This window comes from Garra rufa, chromosome 5, assembly GCF_049309525.1.
Source record: "Garra rufa chromosome 5, GarRuf1.0, whole genome shotgun sequence".
NCBI classification, from domain to species: Eukaryota; Metazoa; Chordata; class Actinopteri; order Cypriniformes; family Cyprinidae; genus Garra; species Garra rufa.
The window spans coordinates 50,338,760-50,361,138 of NC_133365.1; the positions used below are offsets into that span (position 1 = coordinate 50,338,760).

Genomic DNA, 22,379 nt, shown 5'->3' on the forward strand with positions numbered 1-22,379 from the left:
AAAACCATTTCAAGTCTATTTTAACTGTATATTTAAACCACAGTTTAAAGTTTTGCTTAAACATACTTTAATATTTATTATATATATTTAATATATATTAAATATTTTTATTTAATGTTTCCTTTCAATTTTAATGTGACTTACCCTTTAAATACAACTAAATAATACAAATGTAATATGCAAAGATGTTTTGTTGATTCTGCAGTAATTTGCATTTAATTAATGTTGAGCCAAAAATTATTTATGTGCGATCTGGAATATGCGTTTTAAATTATTTAACTTCATTTATATGGATCTTGGATGCATTTTAGAGTGGTTCTCCATATATTTCTTTCCACCTTTGTTGCAATTTTACTTTTAAGCAAAAAAATATGCATATAATAAGTAAAGATGTTTTTGATGTTGAAGATCTTTTTTGTAATTTGTTATATGTGACCCTGGACCACAAAACCTTAAGACTTTAAGTCTTAAGTAGCGTAGGTATATTTGTAGCAATAGCCAACAATACATTGTATGGGTCAAAATGATAGATTTTTGTTTTATGCCAAAACTCATTAGGATATGAAGTAAAGATCATGTTCCATGAAGATGTTTTGTAAATTTCCTACTGTAAATATATCAAAACTAAATTTTTTAATTATTATTATGCATTGCTAAGAACTTAATTTGGACAACTTTAAGGGCAATTTTCTCAATATTTAGAATTTTTTGCAACCTTTCAACATATGATTTTTTTTAAACTATATTTGAATCTTGGGTGCATTTTACAGTGATTTTTTCCCTGTATATGCATGTGATATGTTGTAGTAATATTCAATGTATTATACATTTATAGTAATAAAACAGACACGTTTTATGGTTTGTTATATTGTAGATAACTGAAATAAATCCTGAAACCTCTATTATTCTTATAAAAACCTTTTCTAGTAATTTTGAATGTAAATTTGAATGATCTTAGATTAACTTCATAGCAAATCTCCCTGTTTGTCTGGTTTCAGAATTGCCGTCTATACGCCACCAAACACCTGCGTGTGCTGCTGCGTGCTAATGTTGAGTTCTTCAGTAACTGGGGAATGGAGTTGCTAGTCACACAGCTGCATGACCACAACAAAACTGTGTCCATGGAGGCGCTGGACATCCTGGATGAAGCCTGTGAAGAGAAGGTAATCAGCATCACTGCTACAGTTATTTCATGTAGTTTCAGATAGAAACTATATATGATGGATGTTTAAATATTTAGGTAATGATATGTTAAGCATTAAATAATTGTATGCAATATTACCTACAATGCTGATTGGTTTGTGTCAGTTGAATGTGTTTCTTATAGCAACTCAAATGCTCTTTACTTGTGATGTTTTGTCACTCCAGGCCAACCTGCATGCTCTGATCCACATGAAACCTGCTCTGTCTCACCTGGGAGAAAAAGGCCTTCTGCTGCTGTTGAGGTAAAACAGTTTTGGTTTTCACAACATTAAATGTATAGATATAAATTAAATCTTTTAGCAATTTTTTCAAACTTAGGGTTCATGAGGGAACGACAAAGAGTTTGTGAGTTGATGAAAAGATAAATAAATAAAGCATAAAAATATACAATTTAAATAAATCATTTTAAAATAAAGTGTTTACTAAAAATATGAAATGTATGCAATTATAGTATTTTTTTTAACTGTCATATTTGTGACCCTGGACCAAAAAAACAATTATAAGGGCCAGTTGGTCAATGTGTGGTTTGTTAGAATAGGACAATATTTGGCCAAGATACAACTATTTGAAAATCTGCAATCTGAGGGTGCGCAAAAATCGAAATATTGAGAAAATCACCTTTAAAGTTGTCCAAATGAAGTTCTTAGCAATGCATATTACTAATCAAAAATTAAATTTTGATATATTTACTGATGGAAATTTACAAAATATTTTCATGGAACATGCTCTTTACTTAATATCCTAATGATTTTGGCATAAAAGAAAATCAATAATTTTGACCAATGCAATGTATTTTTCATTGTTGTCACAAATATACCCATGCTACTTATAAAGACAATATTTGAATCTGTTAATGGGTAAAATTAACTATTGTAATTATCTGCTCAAAACAATAAATGTAATGTGTTAAATGTCTGTCTGCTTTCCTCTGTAGGTTCCTGTCGATCCCAAAAGGCTTCTCTTACCTCAATGAAAGAGGCTACGTTAACAAACAGCTAGACAAATGGCAGAAGGTGAAAGCATCAAACCAGTGACTCTCTCTCAGGCTGTGGTTTCACACCTGTTCTGCTTTTGTTCCTCTTGAATGCAGATGTTTTGAGCTGTGTGTGTTTTTGCAGGAATATAATCTGAAGTATGTGGACATGATTGAGGAGCAGTTGAATGAAGCTCTCACAACATACCGCAAACCTGTCGACGGAGACAACTACGTCCGCCGCAGCAACCAAAGGTCTTAGTACTCCTTGTAAAGGCCTTGTAAATGAAAAAGTCAGTTTTTATTATATTAGACAGTAGTTATTACTAGAGCACATACTTAAATGGATAGTTCACCCAAAAATGAAAATTCTGTCATTTATTCACCCTCAAGTTGTTCCAGAAATGTATGAGTTTGTTTCTTCTGTTGCACACAAAAGATTTAATTCTGATTTCAAGTTGACGGTGTCCACTGACTTCCATAGTATGGAAAAGATTATTTCCAATTGCCCTGGTTACTAACTGAAATAAAAAGGTTACTAAAACTACAGCTGAAAAAAAAAGTCAAAGCTATATAGACATTTAAAAAAAAGAAAAGTAGATGACAACACATAACAAAATGATTAAAATGAAAAAGAAAACAAGCAGTAAGTACTATAGATAAATAAAAGCTAAAATAGCAATGTTACGAATATGTATACACATGATACTTTTTATACTTTTTTTTTTTTTTAACAAAAGCGTTTATCTCGTAGGTTACAGAGGCCAAATGTGTTTCTCCCTGTGCATTTATATGGGCAGCTGGTCCATGATAAAACCGGCTGCCTGCTGCTGGAAGCTCAGGTACCCAGTCATGCTCACACTTCTTGCTGTGGCTGTTTAGCATTGTTTGTTTTTGTACACTTATGTGTTAATCTTGGTGTGTTTGTGTTTGTTTGTTAGGGCATTATCCCGGATCTCAGCTACACAGTGCGATCTCCAATGTTGGATAAATGGGAAGGCATTAAACAGCTGAAGGCTGCGCTATGGGCTCTGGTCAGTGTTGGTTTGTGCATACTGTTTATCTTAGGATCTCATTGAATGTCTCTAGTTTTATTGTATGCATGTTTTTGGCTTTAATATTTATCACTTTGAACATTTCAGGGCAACATTGGCAGCTCAAACTGGGGTCTGAACCTCCTACAAGAGGAGAATGTGATTCCAGATATTATTGCTCTGGCTCAGCACTGTGAGGTTCTGTCCATACGTGGGTAAGACTGCCTAATATAGAAATGTATTTGCTTATCTATAGCATTTAACATCAATTGCACATGCTTGTGTCATCCAATATATGAAAAATATACGCAAAAACCTCTAAGTGCCGTCTGAAATTTTCTTCCAAAATGAGCATTTTTATCAGTTCATTTTATGTTCAGTATTTTCAGTTTAATTTAATAGAAAATAACCTATATATTAGAGTTAAATTACTGAACCTAAAGATGAGAGCCTCATAAAAATGCTCATTTTAGATGAAAATTTCATATGGCACTTAGAGGCTTTTGCATCTGAACTCTTCATATATTCATTCTGTGCGACCCAGTCTTTTAAGGTCACAAGTAAGGTAAATCTGCTATCTTGATGTAAAAGACAGTTTTTACATTCAACTTGAGGTCAGTAAGGTTTTTATTTTTGAAAGAAAAGGATACTTTTATTCAGTATGGATGCATTAAATTCACCAAAAGTGACTGTAAATACATTTATAATGTCCAAAAAGATTGCTATTTCAAATAAATGCTGTCTCTTTAATTTTCTATTCATCAAAGAATCCTAAAAAATATTAAGTATCACAACAGTTTTAAAAATGATCATCAATAAGTATTTTTTTCTTGACCAGAAAATCAGAATATTAGAATGATTTCTGAAGGATCGTGTGACACTGAAGAGAAGAGTAATTGCATCACAGGAATAAAGTACATTTTAAATTATATTCAAATAGAAAACAGTTATTTTAAATTGTAATAATATTTGCTAATATTTCTGTTTTTACTGAGAGACCTTTCAGAAACGTACAAAAATGGTACCAACCCCAAACTCTTGCACTGTAGTTTCTGTCTCATCTCATCTCAAATGGATAATTAGGACTTAATTAGTCAAACAGCAACATTTTTGCCCTGTGCATAACATATTTTACCACCATCCAGTGTAAAACTTTGCATCATATATCTAGAAAGCAGAGGTGGAAAGTAACGAATTACATTTACTCGCATTACAGTAATTAAGTAGGTTTTTTGTGTACTTCTACTTTTAAATTTTGTAATTTTACTTTCACTTTAGTATATTTTGAAGTATTGTACTTAACTACATTTTAAATATTATATGTTACTGAGTAAAAAATAAAAATAAAATAAATTAATTTAAAAAAAAGTGCGTGGAGGGAAGGAGGTGATCGCGCACCGGAAACTACTGATTGCTTGATGAGCGGGAGAACTCTGATCTCTATCCTATTTTTGCGTGAAATTTCAAAACATTTGGCTAGTTTTCAAAATGATTGTCCTGAGAGTGTTTTATAATGAATGCTCACCCAGAGAAGAGGAGTGAGGCTCGGTGTTTATGACAGTTCACTGATCCTGTCTTAGTCAAACCTTCACATCGATGTGTTTCAACAGATTTAGAATGTATTTGCTGCAGTTTAAATTCGTATGTTAATTTTTTAATGGATACAAACAGTAGATATTCAGTCAGTCAAGTTCAAAGGGATAGGTTTAGTGGTCTTTTGACATCTCCCTGTTGGTAAGGCAGGTTCAATTATTTAAGAAAATATGGTTAAGAATGTCTGAAGTAAGGAATTCATGCGCTTTAAATCTGTATATATAATTAAAAAAAAATAGAATTTATCAGAGGTTTTCTTTAAAGGTTATACGGTATATTTAAAATTTTAATTTAAAGTTTGTTTGAATTTTGAGTTTTTTATAACATGCAGTAGAAGAAGAATAAGGCAAAACAAATGTTTTGCTTAATAAAAAAGGTTTAAAAATAAATGCTTTTCTCTTTACTGCGGAAGTAAATAAGTAAATAAATGAGATAATAATAAATGTGACCCTGGACCACAAAACCAGTCATAAGGTTAAATTTGACAAAACTGAGATTTATACATCACATGAAAGCTCAATAAATAAGCTTTCTATTGATGTATGGTTTGTTAGGATAGGACAATATTTGGCTGAGATACATCTATTTGAAATCAGAAATCTGTGGATGCAAAAAAATCAAAAAGACTGAGAAAATCACCTTTAAAGTTGTCCAAATTAGGTTCTTAACAATGCATATTACAAATCAAAAATTACATTTTGATATGTTTACAGTAGGAATTTTACAAAAAATCTTCATGGAACATGAACTTAACTTAATTTCTTAATGATTTTTGGCATAAAAAAAAAATCAAAAATTTTGACCCATGCAATGTATTTTTGGCTATTGCTACAAATATACCCCAGCGACTTAAGACTGGTTTTGTGGTCCAGGGTCACAAATAAGAGGATATGTCAGGCATAGGGGGGCCTTGCAAAATTGACTGGAGGAGGAGGGCCCCAGAGTAAAAAAGGTTGGGAACCCCTGCTCTACTGAATCCACAGTTTATGCCACATTCAGTGGTTGTGATGTTTAAAGTTTCATGGGATCATTTGTACTAAAATTTCCCTAAATATTTTATATGGTTATTTATTTTTTTATTGTATCTTATTTATGTGTTTTTATTGCACTTTAATTTGTAAAGTTGTTTCCTTAATTAAAAACAACCAGGGGTACGTTTCCCAAAAGCATCGTTAGCTAACTATGATCGTTAGTTCCATTGAACTCTATTGGTAACGACGGAACTTGCGACCATGGTTGCTTTTGGGAAACGCACCCCAGGTTGAGATTTATATCCCTTTGTCTTTTTTGACTGTTCAAAAAAAAAAAAATACTCAGTAAATTTTACTCAGAGTAAAATTTTAAATGAGTTACTTTTTACTTTTTACTAGATTTTTTGACCAGTACTTTTTACTTGTACTTAAGTAAAATTTCATTTAAGTAACAGTACTTTTACTTGAGTATCATATTTTATTACTCTTTCCACCTCTGCTAGTAAGTAACAAGCAGTGTTGTTTGTGCAGTACTTGTGTGTATGTGCTGGGCGTGATCAGCCGCACACGGCAAGGCAGCGATGTGCTGAAGGCTTTGGGATGGGACTCTGTTCGGCACAGCCGCAGGCACCAGTGGCCCGTCGTCCCTGAGGAAGTGGACGTTCCGCTACCAAGCGAACTGTCGTCTGTGCCCAGCACACTCAGCCTCAACTCTGAATCCACCAGCTCACGCCACAACAGTGAGAGCGAGAGCCAGCCCAGTGAGTCAATGCACATGGTTAACATCAACGTGAAAATAATTCATGATCTGATTTTTTCCACTTAATTTTTGATTAGTAATATGCATTGCTAAGAACTTAATTTGACCAATTTTATAGGCGATTTTCTCAATATTTAGATTTTTGTACACCCTCACATTCCAGATTTTCAAATATTGACCTATGGAAAAGCTTATTTATTCAGCTTAATGATGATGTGGAAATTTCAATAATAAAAAAAAATGACCCATTCGACTGGTTTTGTGGTCTAGGGTCACATTTTGAGCCATATCTCTAAATTTACTAATTATAAGAGAATTTTTTTTTGTCACTCACTAATAAGTCAGATTATGGAAGAAAACTGGGGTGAATAATGTAATGCTAATTGAAATCAGTATTTTAGTATTATTTAGAATATTTTGAATGGGTTTTTTTATATTTTCAGTGTTTATTTTAATTTAAGTTTGTTTTAATAATGTTGTTATATGCTTTTTTTAAAAATTCTTAAGTGTGTAATTTCAGCACTTCACTTTAAACTTTGTTTCATTTAGTTGCCAAGGCAAAATATCAGATTTTTATCAGTGGTTTCGATTGAGCTTTTTTTTATATTTTCAGTGTTTATTTTAATTTTAGTTTGTTTTTTAATGTTGTTATATGCTGCTTTGTTTATTAAGTTAATTAATTTATTTATTTTAACTCATTTAATTTCTAGTTTAAACTTTTTATGTGTTTTGAATTAGCTTTTTATATTTTCAGTGTTCATTTTAATTTTAGTTTGGTTTATTAATGTTGTTATAATTTTTATGTTTATTACTTTTGTGTTTATTTATTTTAATACTTATTTTAGGTCTAGTTTTACTAATTTTAGCTCTTCACTTTAAACTTTTATTTATTTAGTTGCCAAGACAAAATTTCAGATTTTTATCAGTGGTTTTGAATGAGCTTTTTTATATTTTCAGTGTTCATTTTAATTTTAGTTTGTTTTATTAATGTTGTTATATGCTGCTTTGTTTAAGTTAATTTATTTATTTATTTTAACTTATTTAATTTCTAGTATACATTTTTTTTTTAGCACTCTTTCATGTAGTTTCCAAGGCAAAGTTTCTGATTTTTATCAATGTTTTGAATGAGCTTTTTATATTTCCAGTTTTTATTTAAATTTTAGTTTTAGTAATGTTTGTTAGTTTATTTGTTTATTTAAATACTTATTTCAGTTGTAGTTTTACTAATTTCAGCATTTTTTTTTTAGTTAATACAATTTCTAATAGTTTTAGTTGCACACAAACAAATGTATGCATAAATAGTCATTGCAATACATTGTTTTGTATTTTACATCCATAGTAATATTTCACGTCTCTCTCAGGTTTGTATTTCATGGATGATGATCGTGAGGGTATGGACATGTACGAAGACTCCTCTCTCAGCATACACACAAAAACCTCAAAGGACAGAAGCCCCTTCACCATCCTGACCCCTTCACATCTCCGAAACCGCTTTCTGAACTCCCTGTCCCTCCCCAGTAAGAAGGGGCGAAGCCCCACTGACACTAAAGGCACGACGAATGCGGGAAAATCTCCCGAGGAGCTCCTTCTCATGCGGCGCAACCGGACCATAACAGAGCCTTCGAACTATTCTCCAGGCCACTCAGGACAGAGCGAGGTCTTTTATAATGGCAATCGCCTACCTCGCAGCCCAACGGTAAGCCTTGAGACTTCATTTGTGGGTATAAAAGCACTAGCAGAGCCGTACGGCACCGAGGGATGCTCAGATTTGGAAGGCAGAGGTCAACATAAGGCCGTGACCCCAGGTGACGGTCAGCGGGAGCGGAGCAGCAGGGAGCGTTTGACTTGTGACGGCACATCTGTGCTGCCTGGCGGCGGGACATTTAAGAGCCGCAGTCATAGCTTCAACACTGACACGACCACCAGTGGAATTAGCTCCATGAGCTCCTCTCCGTCCCGAGAGCCTGCCTCCTCCATCGCAATGGATACAGACTGCGCCAGCCTCAACACGGTGGTCAGCACCAAGACTGTGAAAATGCAGCACTCGCTTAGTCCTCAGTCCAACCACAACCACAACCACATCCTGTTGTCCAAGTCTAATTCCACCTCTCTGGTTCCTCCTGGGTCGGCGCACACACTTCCGCGCAGGGCACAGTCACTGAAGTCGCCCTCTGTTGCCACCATTAAGAGCCTGGTGGACTGCAGCTACATCTACACGAGTCCACGTGACGCACTGGGATACGCCACGCTGAAACGCCTGCAGCAGCAGAGGATCCACCCGTCTCTCTCACACAGCGAAGCGCTGGCGTCTCCCGCTAAAGACGTGCTGTTTACAGATACGATCACCATGAAAACACGCAGCCTCGACTCACGACTCACGCCACGCAGGTGCGTAGCATTGATTTCTACTATTATTATGGTTAAAAATGAGTGTACTGTACATTAATTTATAAAAGGGATGGTTCGGAGTAGAATTGACTTTATTGCTATGCACTCCGAAGCCCATCTAAATACCCCATCCAAAGTTTTTTTTTACCTTAGTCGAACATTTATGGAGATATTAGAGTTTTTCGAATTGCTTGTTACAGGAGTGAATGGTACATGTAATGTATCCTGTAAATTGCACCACTAAACGTGCAAGTAATCTTACCAAACTTGTACAGTAGTGTAAATAGGTTATGTACTCACAAAACGCTGCATCGGAACATTTGTAAGTCCACCATGAGTGTTTTAAAAACACGTTTTAGCCGATCCCTACTAGTCTCAAAAACTACAAGTCGACGTCACTTCCCTGGTTTGAAAAAAGCACGTAAAAGTCCTCCTACTACATCTGTGTGCATGTCAACTTGTAGGAGGGCTTTTACGTGCTTTTTTCAAACCAGGGAAGTGACGTCGACGTGTCGCCATTTGTAGTTTTTGAGACTAGTAGGGATCGGCTAAAACGTGTTTTTAAAACACTCATGGTGGACTTACAAATGTTCCGATGCAGCGTTTTGTGAGTACATAACCTATTTACACTACTGTACAAGTTTGGTAAGATTACTTGCACGTTTAGTGGTGCAATTTACGAGATAAATCACATGTACCATTCACTCCTGTAACAAGCAATTCGAAAAACTCTAATATCTCCATAAATGTTTGACTAAGGTAAAAAAAACTTCAGATGGGGTATTTAGATGGGCTTCGGAGTGCATAGCAATGAAGTCAAATCTACTCCGAACCATCCCTTTAAGTACACTACCAGTCAAATTTTTTAAATGTTATTTTGTTCACCAAGCCTGCATTTCTTTAATCCAAAGTACAGCAAAAACAGTACAATTTTGAAATACTTTCTATTTAAATATATTTTAAAATCTAATTTATTCATACCTGTGATCAAAGCCAAATTTTCAGCATCATTACTCCAGTCGTCAGTGTCACATGATCCTTCAGAAATCATTCATGCTGATTTGCTGTTCAAGAAACAATTTTTTTTATTATCAATATTTAATACAGTTGATTAGCTTTTTTTAATTAAATTTTAACAATTAATACTATTATTTAGCAAGGGTGCTTAAATTGATCAGAAGTGATGAAAAAGAGATTTATAAGTAATGTTACAAAATATTTCTATTTCAGGTAAATGCTGTTCTTTCAGAACTTTGTTCATCAAAGAAACCTGAAAAAGTCTGCTCAGCTGTTTTCAACATAATAATAATAATAATAAATGTTTTTTGAGCAGCAAATCAAAATAGTTTTCTGAAGGAAATGGAATGGAGTAATGATGCTAAAAAAACAGCTTTGAAATCACAGGAAAAAATGACATTTAAAATATATTCAAATAGAAAACAGTTATTTTAAATAGTACAAATATTTCAAAATTGTAATGTTTTTGCTGTACTTTGGATCAAATAAATGCAGGCTTGGTGAGCAGAAGTGACTTCTTTAAAAAACATTACAAAGCTTACTGTTCAAAAACTTTTGACTGGTAGTGCATGTAATATATATTTTTATATTTTTTGGAAAAGTCTTATGATAATGCAGTGGTCCAAAAAGTCTAAATGAGGTTTATTGTCTTAATAATGAAAATATATGATTTATAATATAATTAAATTGCAATGTAATTAAATATAATTTAAGATACAGGTATTACATATATTTAATTTAAAATGCATAAATATTTTGTATTTGTTGGTGATTTATGGGATAAAATATGATTTCTTGACCATTCAAGTATGAAATTCACCTATATAGTATGTATTATTTAAAAGTGGAGTTTAAAAGTGAAGTTCAGGGTGTTTTTTGCTGGTTCTCAGGTGTTCTCATAAACGGTATTCTGGGCCGTTCATCTCCCACCGCAGAGTGTCCAGAACTCTTGTGCCATGGTGGGTAGCGCAGATCAAGAGTAGGATCCCTCACATTAGCTTGGACCCGCCATAGTTTTTCCTTATAGAAATAATGTAGAGTACAAGGTAGCATCCTTTCCCATGCGTCTGTAGTTCCACTATCACTTCCCCCAAATAATTTCACCATTTTCACTCATTCATTCACAAATGATGATGGGTGAGTGACTAGATACTAATGCAGATTAGGGATGCACCGAATGGTCTGCAACTAAAATAAGTGAAAAGGCAGAATAAATTATACCGAAAACAATGTGACGTGATCAAATAGAGGCGTGCACTAATGGAGCAAACATGTTGGCAGTGTGAAAGCATTTAAAACTGTCTGAGAAAGACACATAAATTGCAAAAAAGACAAAAAAGTATTGCATGTCTTCCATGAGAAGAGAAAGGGCTGGTTGTTGCTGGTTACTATATGATGACTGAAATCGCAAAATGGCCTTGAACCTTTAGTAAATAAACTACAGATATGTTGTCTAATACATGCACAAAATGTATTTATTTTGACAGCGCTGCACAAGCTCCTTAGCCAGGGTTCAAAGTCCAAAACACGAGGAAAATCTGTGATGAGAATCATTCATAAATCTGCTGCTGTCAGCAAAAAGTAGTACTAAGTTCTTCTTGCAGGTTTCCGACAAAATAAAAGTCAACTTTCATAAATGTTAATATTGTAATTTTACTGTTGTTCTGTAAAATAAAATAAAAAAGTAAGAAAAAAAATAATAACAATCATTACAACAGCTCTATTAATACATTTATTATAACATTGTGCTTTGCTCACCAAGGCTGCGTTTATTTGTACATTAAAAACACATGCCTGATTCAAGAAGGGGGTCTTAAAAATGGTCAAAGAATATTATTTTACTAACTTAATCATTTTAAGTTAAATTGTGCTTTGTTGGTAGGCTATAATGTCTGTTAGAATGTTCACAGTTAAGTAAATATTTTTAAACAGTTTTGTTTACTGTAACTGTAAAAAGCAAATATTGGCTATTTAATTTATTCAATGGTGAAAAAATTGGCAAAATAAACGGGAAAAACTCTAAAAACTTTGTTCGGTAATCGGCCTTCGAGCCAGTGTTTAATTTTGTTCGGATTCAAGCAAGAATTTTTATTACGGTGCATCCCTAGGTCAGGTGCTTGTGGAAACAGTCCTTTAGGAAAACCACAAATCTTGTTGATGATGATTTGAATTGGGATGCTCAATCTACTCCTGGAAATCCAGCTCCACCTTGAATCAAATAACTAAAACTGCTTAGTAATGTCTTTGGCTGCTTTCTAATTTACATGCTTTTAGATCGTCTAGCTGGGACAGAGGCTAGTTCTTATTGGATGCGTCATGTTCACGGTTTATCATGTTTACAATGATAAAATCTACCAAAAAGAGTTTATTTGGAAAACAGTATATAGTCCTAGCTTTCTATTATACTATTAATGCATACTATTTAGTTTGTGTATTGGGATACAACCTTTGTGTTTACTCAGAATTACAGCTGGGTGTTTTGTGGCAGGATTAAAATTGATTTCTGAATAAAGGTAGATGTCCAGTAGTAGCTATACAACGCTTTTAGTTATTTCAGTCATTAAAGTTTTGATTAGTAGCTGTTTTTTTAAACATTTGTTGACCGTACTAATAAAATCAAAAGTAGAGATAAAGATGTATAGGATTAATTCTGATGTTTTGTGTGTGTGCTTGTTTATTCTCACAGGTTTTTGAAAGCTCTGAGTTTTGCGTCTCTGGATAAGGAGGACTTATTGAGTCCGATCAATCACTCCACTCTGCAGCGCTCCTCTTCCCTGCGCTCCATGGTCTCTAGCGCCACCTTCGGTTGCAGTGAGGACTACATCGGCCTGGCCCTGCCCCTGGATATCAACCATATGTTTCAAGTACAGTTTACACTTATGCATCTGTGTTTTTTTGCTCTCACTATGGGCATAACTCTAATTGTGTGATTTATATAGAAGCATGTGGTCATTTTCCTGATTAGACTTTATTATTTGTACTTTTCACATGTTCAATCATAAAATAAGCCAAAAAACCCAGTTGACTTGCATTAAAGTAGGGAGCCTACCTATAGTGACCAAAAATGTAAAATATAGATGTCTAAAGCACTTTTCTTTGCTTATTTTTTTGTAGAAAACTTCCTGCGGATTAATTGTGTTAAATGTAAATTATACATTTAAGATTGTGTTTTTTTTTTTTTTTTTTTAGATTAAAGAAACATCATATTTCCAGAAGAGGACAAGCCCGCCTGCTGGAGATAAATCATCCACATTTCTTTTTGGAGAATCTGATGGTATGACTGCATGTAGCATTACTCTTATTTTTCTGTTTTTCTATTATTATTAGTAGTAGTAGTATTAGTAGCAGTAGTAATAATAATAATAATAATAATAATAATAATATGTTTAATAATTAAATAGAAATTCAGTGCCATTCTAAAGTTTGGGGTTGGTAAAAAAAAATCTTCAATGTTATTGTTGAAGCTACAATTATTTTTTCAGCAATATTATGAAATATTATTAATTTTAAGGAACTGTTTTCTTTTTGAATATTCATATTTTAAAATGTAATGTATTCCTATGATGCAAAGCTGAATTTTCAGAATCGTTACTTTTCAGTCTTCAGTGTCACATGATCCTTAAGAAATCATTTTAATATGCTGATTTGCTGCTCAAAAATTTGTTTATTATCAGTGTTTAATATTTTTGTGAAAGGTATGATACTTTATTTTTCTGGATTCTTTGATAGAAAGTTCAAAAGAACAGCCTTTATTTGACGTTGTGGATGTTTTGATCAATTCAATGTGCCCTTGCTGAAGTATTTATTTATTATTTAAAGTATTTATTTCTTTAAAAAAAAATCACTGACTCAAAAATGGTAGTGTATATAATTATAATTACAGAAACTCAAATTGTCCTGAAACCAAAACAATACCCGTTCTTGTCTTAGGACATCTTTGATTAACTTTTTTGATCCACTTCTAATGTTGACTACTGTAAATTATAAATGTTATATTATATAACTAGTTTTATTAAACAAATCTGTGTTTCTTGCATCTGTTCTTGTGTTTTTTTTTTTTAGAATCTGGTCGTGGTCCTGCACTGAAGTCGCAGATGAGCATAACAGAGCTGCTAAACAGCAGCCGGTCAGAACAGCACCACCTGCTGGGAGCCGATGAGAGCACAGGCTTACAGGAGCATACAGAGCAGAACTGCCTCTACTGCAGTGCTCTCACCATCCTCGGCTCAAACACACACAGCCACCTGAACAACACACACACCCGCACAGGTGAGCAAGCACACAGTACCATTTCATGCTCATAAAACATTTCTCTCATTACAGTTTTTGTGATACTACTGTTTTCTGAAAGGAAAACTCATTATGATGCAGCATGGGAGACTGTGAGTGTCATAACTGGAAGGGTTGTAGGTTCAAACCCCAGTTTTAAAGGGGTCCTATTATGCTTTTTCACTTTTTGAATTTTAGCCAGTGTTTGTTTAGGCATAAACTCAAAAATCTCAAAGTCCGCCTCAAAGGGAGATATTGAGATTTTTTAAAATCCCTTTTTAAGAACTACAACGAATGGCTCCTTTGGACTACAGCGTTTGTTTTCCGAATGCTATGATGTCACAATGCGACCCATTAGAATATCATTCAAATAAATCCCGCCCACAGAAATTCAAATCGTTGGCGGGCGGGGAGGGACGAGGTGGGGGATTCGCCTAACTTTAGCGATGTAGCATGGACAGCCGCTTCTGGGATGCTTCAGCTCGTATAAACGCAAGCTTTGACTAAAGTGTCCGCGAACTGCTCTGGTAGACATGCTGGAGCCGCCCTATTGACGTGTGCGGTATAGAGCAGTGTTTCCCAAACTTTTTTTCTGGGGACCCACATTTTAAAGTCGATAAATCCTTGTGACCCAATAAACATGAGGCCCATATAGTTCATATATCACGAAGAGAATTTATGCATTAACAAAATATGTATGACCATTTTTAAGGTCAGTTAAGCTTCCACTTAACTATTTAAAAGAGATACAAAGCACAATTTTTTTTATTTACTTGTTGACAATAAGTAAAATGCAGAGGTGAGTTGACAAGGCATCTCATTGTTTTCATATTCTCATCATTACAGTGTACACAATTTATACTTAATGAGACAAAGTGCAAAATAGGGCAGTTAATTTCTTCATATCATTAATAAAACCAAACAGAATCAGTGCATGCCTTTCATATAACATTTAATGCTTTGCACATCTACCAGAATAATCTGAACATTAAGTTAAATCAAAAACAAGTTTCTTACTGAAATATTTTTTGAGAGCTTTTTTATGCACCCACTGTGACCACATTTACTCAAGTAAGATACTTTGAGGCTAAAAAAAAGCAGAAGATGAAAACGACGAGCTCCCTCGTGCGGCTAATAGGTGAACTACACATATAAATTTTAATCAAGAGTATATAGCACACTGAAAAATAGTGCTTGACTTGGCGACCCATACAAAATCTCCCGCGACCCACTTGTGGGTCGGCACCCCGCCTTTGGGAATGACTGGTATAGAGGGTTGAAACACATGCGGAGCCGCGGCTGATGTAAACACAAGCATTGACTAGAGTGACGGTCATTGGTGATCGCGTCGGAGCCGCGCCATAGACGCACCGTGGTAAGACATTTATTCATCAGACAGTGTAAATAACTTCACTAGCCTTTACTGGAGCTGGTTTCAGGCATGTAAATAATTAAATTAGCACAATAATGATAATATTATGTGTCGGCAATCTCGCAGGCTGACGATAGGACCAACACTACTGTAGCATGCTATTTATTTACTCACCCTCCATGCATCCTAGGTGTATATGACTTCCTTCTTTTAGACGAATACAGTCGGAGTTATATTAAAAATAATCCTGGCACTCCCAAGCTTTAGAATGGCATAGACAAGTGTTTCAGTCCAAAACAAGTCGATCCATAATAAAAAGTGCCTCACATGGCTCCAGGGGGATCAGTAAAAGCCTCCTTTAGCATTCTGATGTGTTTCTGTAAGAAAAATATACTTATTTAAAAGGTAAGAATCACTTTAATCTAGCTTGCGCAGTTGTACACAGAACTTGCTGCTTTGGGAAGGGGTGTGGCTCCGTCTAAGCCAGGGGTCCCCAAACTTTTTTTCTGAGAGGGCCACATAATTTTCTTTTCTTTAATGGGGGGCCGGGTCGGTTTATCAAAGAAAATACCATGGGCCAGACTGACTACTAGTATTATTATTATTTTATTATGATTTTACCTGTATTTATTCTACCTTTTAATGCTAGAATAGTTTATTTTGTTATGCACCACACAAACAAATGATATACAGGTGCATCTCAATAAATTAGAAAGTTCATATATTTCAGTAATTCAACTCAAATTGTGAAACTTGTGTATTAAATAAATTTAATGTACACAGACTGAAGTAGTTTAAGTCTTTGATTCTTTAAATTGTGATGATTTGGCTTACATTTAACAAAAACTCACCAATTCACTATCTCAACAAATTAGAATATGGTGACATGCTAATCAGCTTGTCAACTCAAAACACCTGCAAAGGTTTCCTGAGCCTTCAAAATGGTCTCTCGGTTTGGTTCACTAGGCTACACAATCATGGGGAAGACTGCTGATCTGACAATTGTCCAGAAGACAAGCACTGACACCCTTCACAAGGAGGGTAAGCCACAGAAAATGGCTGTTCACAGAGTGCTGTATCCAAGCATGTTAACAGAAAGTTGAGTGGAAGGAAAAAGTGTAGAAGAAAAAGATGCACAACCAACCAAGAGAACCGCAGCCTTGAGAGGCTTGTCAAGCAAAATCGACTCAAGAAACCACTGTGTTTTTTGAATCACACGTCAAACTCTGCCTTCAGCATTTTCAGCGCTTCCACAGACTTTTCAACTGGGATTGGGGCCACTGGTTTCTCAGCTGAAAAACTTTGTGTAACTGGGAGATGAGTGAAGTCTTGCTTTTGCACTTGTCCCACAGCAGTGCTAGTTTCACCTCAAATGCTATTGAGTCATTTTGTCATCGTTCTAAATTTTCTAGCTGGCTCGCGCATCACCTGTTCGATTGCGATGACGCATTACGTTGAATGTACCATTCTGTTGGTAAAATTCACAAATAATTAGGCTTTGTTAATAACTAAGGGAAATTTTTGTTTGAAAGCCAACCTTTATTATCAAATACCGATATGAAATAAGTAAAACATATATTTATATTCATTTTCAAAATATGTGTCTGGCATTGTTCAGAGGGCCAGTCCAAATGTGGGGACGGGCCGCATTCGGCCCGCGGGCCTTAGTTTGGGGACCCCGGTCTAAGCTATTCGCCAGTTGCAATGCAGTGGGATTGCTAACCAATCACAACATGTTTCGTTTTTTGGAAAGGCGGACCTTCATCAAACTCGGAACTAATCGAGCCATTTGTGCCAGCCTGGGGAGAAAGTAATTGTAATAATGTAAATTACGTGAAAAATAATGCATTTTTCGAACCACCAAGCATTAGAGCATGTTCTAGTGCACCCCCAAAACAAAATAAAGAGTTTGTAAAAGAGCATAATAGGACCCCTTTAAGTAAAAATGAGTCATTTAGTTATTTGATCCTCATACTTGAATCCTCTCTTCTGCAGATCTGTCTGATGGTTTTTCTCAGTGGCACAGCCAGCCTTCCCATAATCACTTGGAAGTGGTAGCCCAGTCCAAGTTTTCTGGGATCTCGGGCTGTAGCGACGCAGCCGTCAGTCAGGGTTCGGCCAGCAGCACTCCCAGCACAGAGATCATACTAGGTGAGATTAAGACTGGATCACATGAATGCACTGCGCTGCTTCCGTTTTAACTCTTGAGATTCCAAACCACACAGTGAGACAACTTCACAACCATTTTTTTCTGGAGTTGCTTAGTGCATTAGAAACTTATGAGACATCCAAGTACACAGTATAGCATATTGAACATTTTCTTTACATCTTTCTGTTCTGGCAAAAGTTTAGTTTGAATTTATATATTGATAAAAACATTTTTTCGATTCTATACAAAATTCAAACCAATTACAACTTTCCTACGGTGGCCGAGAGAGGCCAACGCGCTGCAAACAAGAAAACACATGCAAACAGAAAAAACGACAACAAATTAAGAAAACATCTTCATCAGTTTGACAACACAGGCGCTGCAAATCCTCGCAACGCAAACACTAATACGGAAACGCGCTGCAAATTCTCACAACACAACCAAACTCAGAAACGCGCTGCGAACACACGGAGGCGCTGCGAACACACGAACGCGCTGCATATAGCACGGTCCACAACGGAAATGTTTCAGGGGGACCTCAAAAAGTGACGAACCCATCTGGGACCTGATTATTTGTTCAGTGGCTGTTGGTCAGAGCAGAGGTGTTATCGGTGAACTATCGCCTTTTAGTGATAGTATAGTATCACTTAAAGGTGATAGTGATATAAATAATCAGGTAATATAGTGATATAAATAATCAGGTCCTAGATGAGTTCGTCACTTTTTGAGGTCCCCCTGAAACATTTCCGTTGTGGACCGAGCTATATGCAGCGCGTTTGTTAGTTTGCAGCGCCCTCGTGTGTTCGCAGCGCGTTTCTGAGTTTGGTTGTGTTGTGAGAATTTGCAGCGCGTTTCCGTATTTGTGTTTGCGTTGCGAGGATTTGCAGCGCCTGTGTTGTCAAACTGATGAAGATGTTTTCCTAATTTGTTGTCGTTTTTTTCTGTTTGCATGTGTTTTCTTGTTTGCAGCGCGTTGGCCTCTCTCGGCCACCGTACTTTCCCATCCTATATAACTATGTAATTGTATAATAATTAAATTAAGTGTTTTTTTATATAAGAAATAATAGAATAAATAAAAACATAAAAATATTTTATTAGCATTCACATTAAATATGACATGGGTTCTAACGTTTATCATCTAGATAACTAATAAATGTTAATTTTTTTCCTATTCTATTTTTATTCAATTTTGTTGTTCTATTCAAACTAACACAAGATAGAACAGTTACAACTTTTCAACCCCAGTGTGATTATATATATAAAAAATTAAGTAAAATAATAATAGCAATAATAACATCAATTAATAAGTAGTATTACTAATGGTAATATAAAAAAATAAATACATAAATTGCAGTTATCAGAACAGTATCTGATATGTTTTTTTAGTTTCTTTACTAAATTTAAAAAGTAAAAACTTCAATTCTGACATGTTTTTTTGTCTCGATAACTAATTTTTTTTTATTCGTTTTTGTTGTACTATCCAAATGAATAGCACAAAAAACTGAACATTTACAACTTTTCCACCCCAAAATATATAATTAAATTAAAATAATACCAAATAAATAATGTTATTAATAGTAATAATTAATAATATACATAAGACAAACATAAGATTCAAATTGCAGTTATCAGAACAGTTGTTTTTTAAAATAAATTAATAAGTAATATGTCAGGAACCTCACAGTCATCATTATTTGACATTCCACTGATCTACGTGTTAACACATTATATAAAAGTGTGTTTATCTAGTAGATATTTGTTTAGCATGTAATAAACCAAAATTTCAACGCTTACATTTGTTTGGAGTTACTACTACATTTACAGGGTTAATGATGAATTATTAAAAAAAAAAGTTTTGATATTATCAAAATACTTCAAATAATACTTAAAGATGGGTATGGTCACAGATAATTTGTACATTTCTAGGGGACCAAAAGCTACTGCAAGTAAAGTAGAAGCTAAAATCAGCTCCATTGTGAAGGGATCAACAATAAAATGTAAATGCAAACATTTAGGAGATCTAAAAAATAGCATTCATTCAGTATAAAAGCAATGGAGGTCGATAGAAAGTGCATGAGTGAAAAGCAAACGTGTGTGTTTGTATAGGTGGAAAGGCGATATCTGAGGATGGTCCAGCCTGCAGAGTCCTGTTAAGGAAAGAGGTTCTGCGACTCGTCATCAACCTCAGCTCTTCAGTTGGCACCAAAGGACACGAAACTGGACTGCTCACGTAAGAACAACGAGAAATACTGTGTGAGTATGTATTCTGTGATTGTTTTATCTGTGCGTAACGCTCTGCTGCTCTCTGCAGGATAAAAGAGAAGTTTGCATTCACGTTTGATGACATCTGCCTGTACTCTGAGGTCTCCTTCCTGCTGGCCAACTGCATGTTTCGTCTGGCCTCACGCCGCTTCATCCAAGAGCTCTTCCAGGATGTGCAGTTCATTCCGGTACCGCATCTCTCCTAAACGTTTCTATTATAATCCACCAAAATACTGCATATAGCACCTGAATAAAAGGTTTCTGAGTTCATATTGCTCAGAAATGTTTTAAGTTTGTAATTTCTCTGCACCTTATTTTTCCTGTAAGAGTGTGCACAGCCATTTGCAATGTATCTGTCTTCCGGTGTTATTCACTTCTAGCTATTTTTAGCTGCACGAAACAACTTCTGTCTTACCTTATTATTTAAATTTTTATTTTACTTATGAACACACTGGTTTGTAGTGCAAACAGTTTTACCATTTGCAGAAATTTTTGTTATTCTTGTTATTTTCTTACCACGACTAACAAACAAAAAGTCTCTCAAATTGACATAAAACGGCTTACTTCCATGTTGAAAAATAAGGTGGATAGATATTTCCAGACTCTCAGCCATACTAGGGACCTCCAATATTAAAAGCTATAATATAATATTAATTGCATCTTTAAAAGTCTATAAATTCTATAAAAACATCATTTTATGGAGTAAATTAAAATGATAATAATTAATAAATAAATAATAATAATAATAATAAAAATAAGAAAATTACTTTAGTTACAGTTGTATGAATAAAAAATAATAATAATTAGCATCAAATTAAAAAATGACATTATTCTGACTCAAGTTTCTCTTCTAGATAAAGATAAAATAAAATTCCAGATTTATTTAAAAGTTTATCAAGATACAATTAAGAAATTGTTTTATTTAGGGTTGCAAAGGGGTGAAAAATTTCCAGTAAGTTTCCAGAAACTCTTCCAAAAATACCCCAAAATTCTGGAAAGTTTCCAAAATTTCTGGAATGTTTCTGAAATTTACTGGAAATTTTTCACTTTTTTTTTCACAACCCTATTTTTATTTAGCAGGGATGCTTAATAGGGAGAGTAAAGACATGTCTGTTTCAAATAAATGCTGTTTTGAACTCCATGAAAGAATCATGGAAAAATATATCAGGGTTTCCAGTCAAATATTAAGCAATAACTGTTTTCAACATTAATAACAATAAGAAATGTTTCAGCATATCAGAATGGTTTCTGAAGAATCATGTGACACCAAAGATTGTAATAATGGAGCTGAAAATTCAGCTTTGCATCACAGAAATAAATTGCATGTTAAAATATGTTCAAATAAATAACGGTGATTTGAAATAGTAAAAATATTACAGAGTATTACTGTTTTTTCTATATTTTTGATCAAAAATACAGAAGCCTTGGTAGCGTAAATTTAAATATTTTGCAGCAAATTTTAAATAAAAATTCTGAAAAATGCAGAAAATTAGCGTTGCACCACAGAATTAAATTGCATTTTAAAATATATTAATTAAAAAAAACGTATTTTAAATTTGAATCATATTTCACAATATTGCTGTATTTTTAACCAAATAAATGCAGCTTTTGTGAGTCTTGGTAGCCTAAATGTAATTATTATTCAGCCCCTGTCAGTCGACCACTAGTGTTTGACTGTTTCTGTCTACAGCTGTATAACAATAAAAATGTTTCTTGATTTATAATATTACAAAAGATTTCTATTTCAGAAAAATGCTGTTGTTTTTCAACTTTCTATTGCCACTGTTTCCATGAAAATATGAAGCAGCAGGTTTCAACATTGATAAGAAGTGTATCTTGAGCAGGAAATCAGCATTTTAGACTGATTTCTGAACTAATAATGCTGAAAATTCAGTGTTGCATCACAGAATTAAATTGCATTTTAAAATATATTAATAAAAAACAGTTACTTTATATTGTAATAATATTTCACAATATTACTGTATTTTAACCAAATAAATGCAGCTTTTTTGAGTCTTGGTAGCCTAAATCTAACTACTATTCAGGCCATATCAGTTGACTACTAGTATTTGACTTTGTTTCAGTCTACAGCTGTATAACAATGAAAATGTTTCTTGATTTATAAAGTTACAAAAGATTTCTATTTCAGAAAAATGCTGTTCTTTTTAAACTTTCTATTCCTCGAAAGCCACTGTTTCCACGATAATATGAAGCAGCAGGTTTCAACGTTGATCAGAAGTATATCTTGAGCAGGAAATCAGCATATTAGACTGATTTCTGAAATAACAATCCTGAAAATTCAGCGTTGCATCACAGAATTAAATTGCATTTTAAAATATATTAATAAAAAACAGTTACTTTACATTTTAATAATATTTCACAATATTA

At 34.2% G+C, this 22,379-nt stretch overlaps 2 protein-coding genes across 2 annotated transcripts in view; one reads left to right on the forward strand and one right to left on the reverse strand.

Moving 5' to 3' along the window:
* The window catches only part of rictora (RPTOR independent companion of MTOR, complex 2 a), a 37,617-nt gene extending 17,420 nt beyond the window's left edge, over positions 1 to 20,197 (forward strand). Inside the window, exons 22-36 of the mRNA XM_073840125.1 lie at positions 999 to 1,163; positions 1,369 to 1,445; positions 2,138 to 2,216; positions 2,322 to 2,431; positions 2,931 to 3,018; positions 3,118 to 3,210; positions 3,319 to 3,425; positions 6,306 to 6,535; positions 7,896 to 8,922; positions 12,626 to 12,803; positions 13,129 to 13,213; positions 14,002 to 14,208; positions 17,576 to 17,731; positions 19,836 to 19,959; positions 20,041 to 20,197. Of these exons, the coding sequence (XP_073696226.1) occupies positions 999 to 1,163; positions 1,369 to 1,445; positions 2,138 to 2,216; positions 2,322 to 2,431; positions 2,931 to 3,018; positions 3,118 to 3,210; positions 3,319 to 3,425; positions 6,306 to 6,535; positions 7,896 to 8,922; positions 12,626 to 12,803; positions 13,129 to 13,213; positions 14,002 to 14,208; positions 17,576 to 17,731; positions 19,836 to 19,959; positions 20,041 to 20,197 (2,883 nt within the window). The remainder of the gene's footprint in view (positions 1 to 998; positions 1,164 to 1,368; positions 1,446 to 2,137; positions 2,217 to 2,321; positions 2,432 to 2,930; positions 3,019 to 3,117; positions 3,211 to 3,318; positions 3,426 to 6,305; positions 6,536 to 7,895; positions 8,923 to 12,625; positions 12,804 to 13,128; positions 13,214 to 14,001; positions 14,209 to 17,575; positions 17,732 to 19,835; positions 19,960 to 20,040) is intronic.
* A 1,879-nt stretch (positions 20,198 to 22,076) lies between these two features.
* Positions 22,077 to 22,379, reverse strand: part of osmr (oncostatin M receptor) — a 10,733-nt gene continuing 10,430 nt past the window's right edge. Inside the window, exon 8 of the mRNA XM_073840126.1 lies at positions 22,077 to 22,082. Within this exon, the coding sequence (XP_073696227.1) occupies positions 22,077 to 22,082 (6 nt within the window). The remainder of the gene's footprint in view (positions 22,083 to 22,379) is intronic.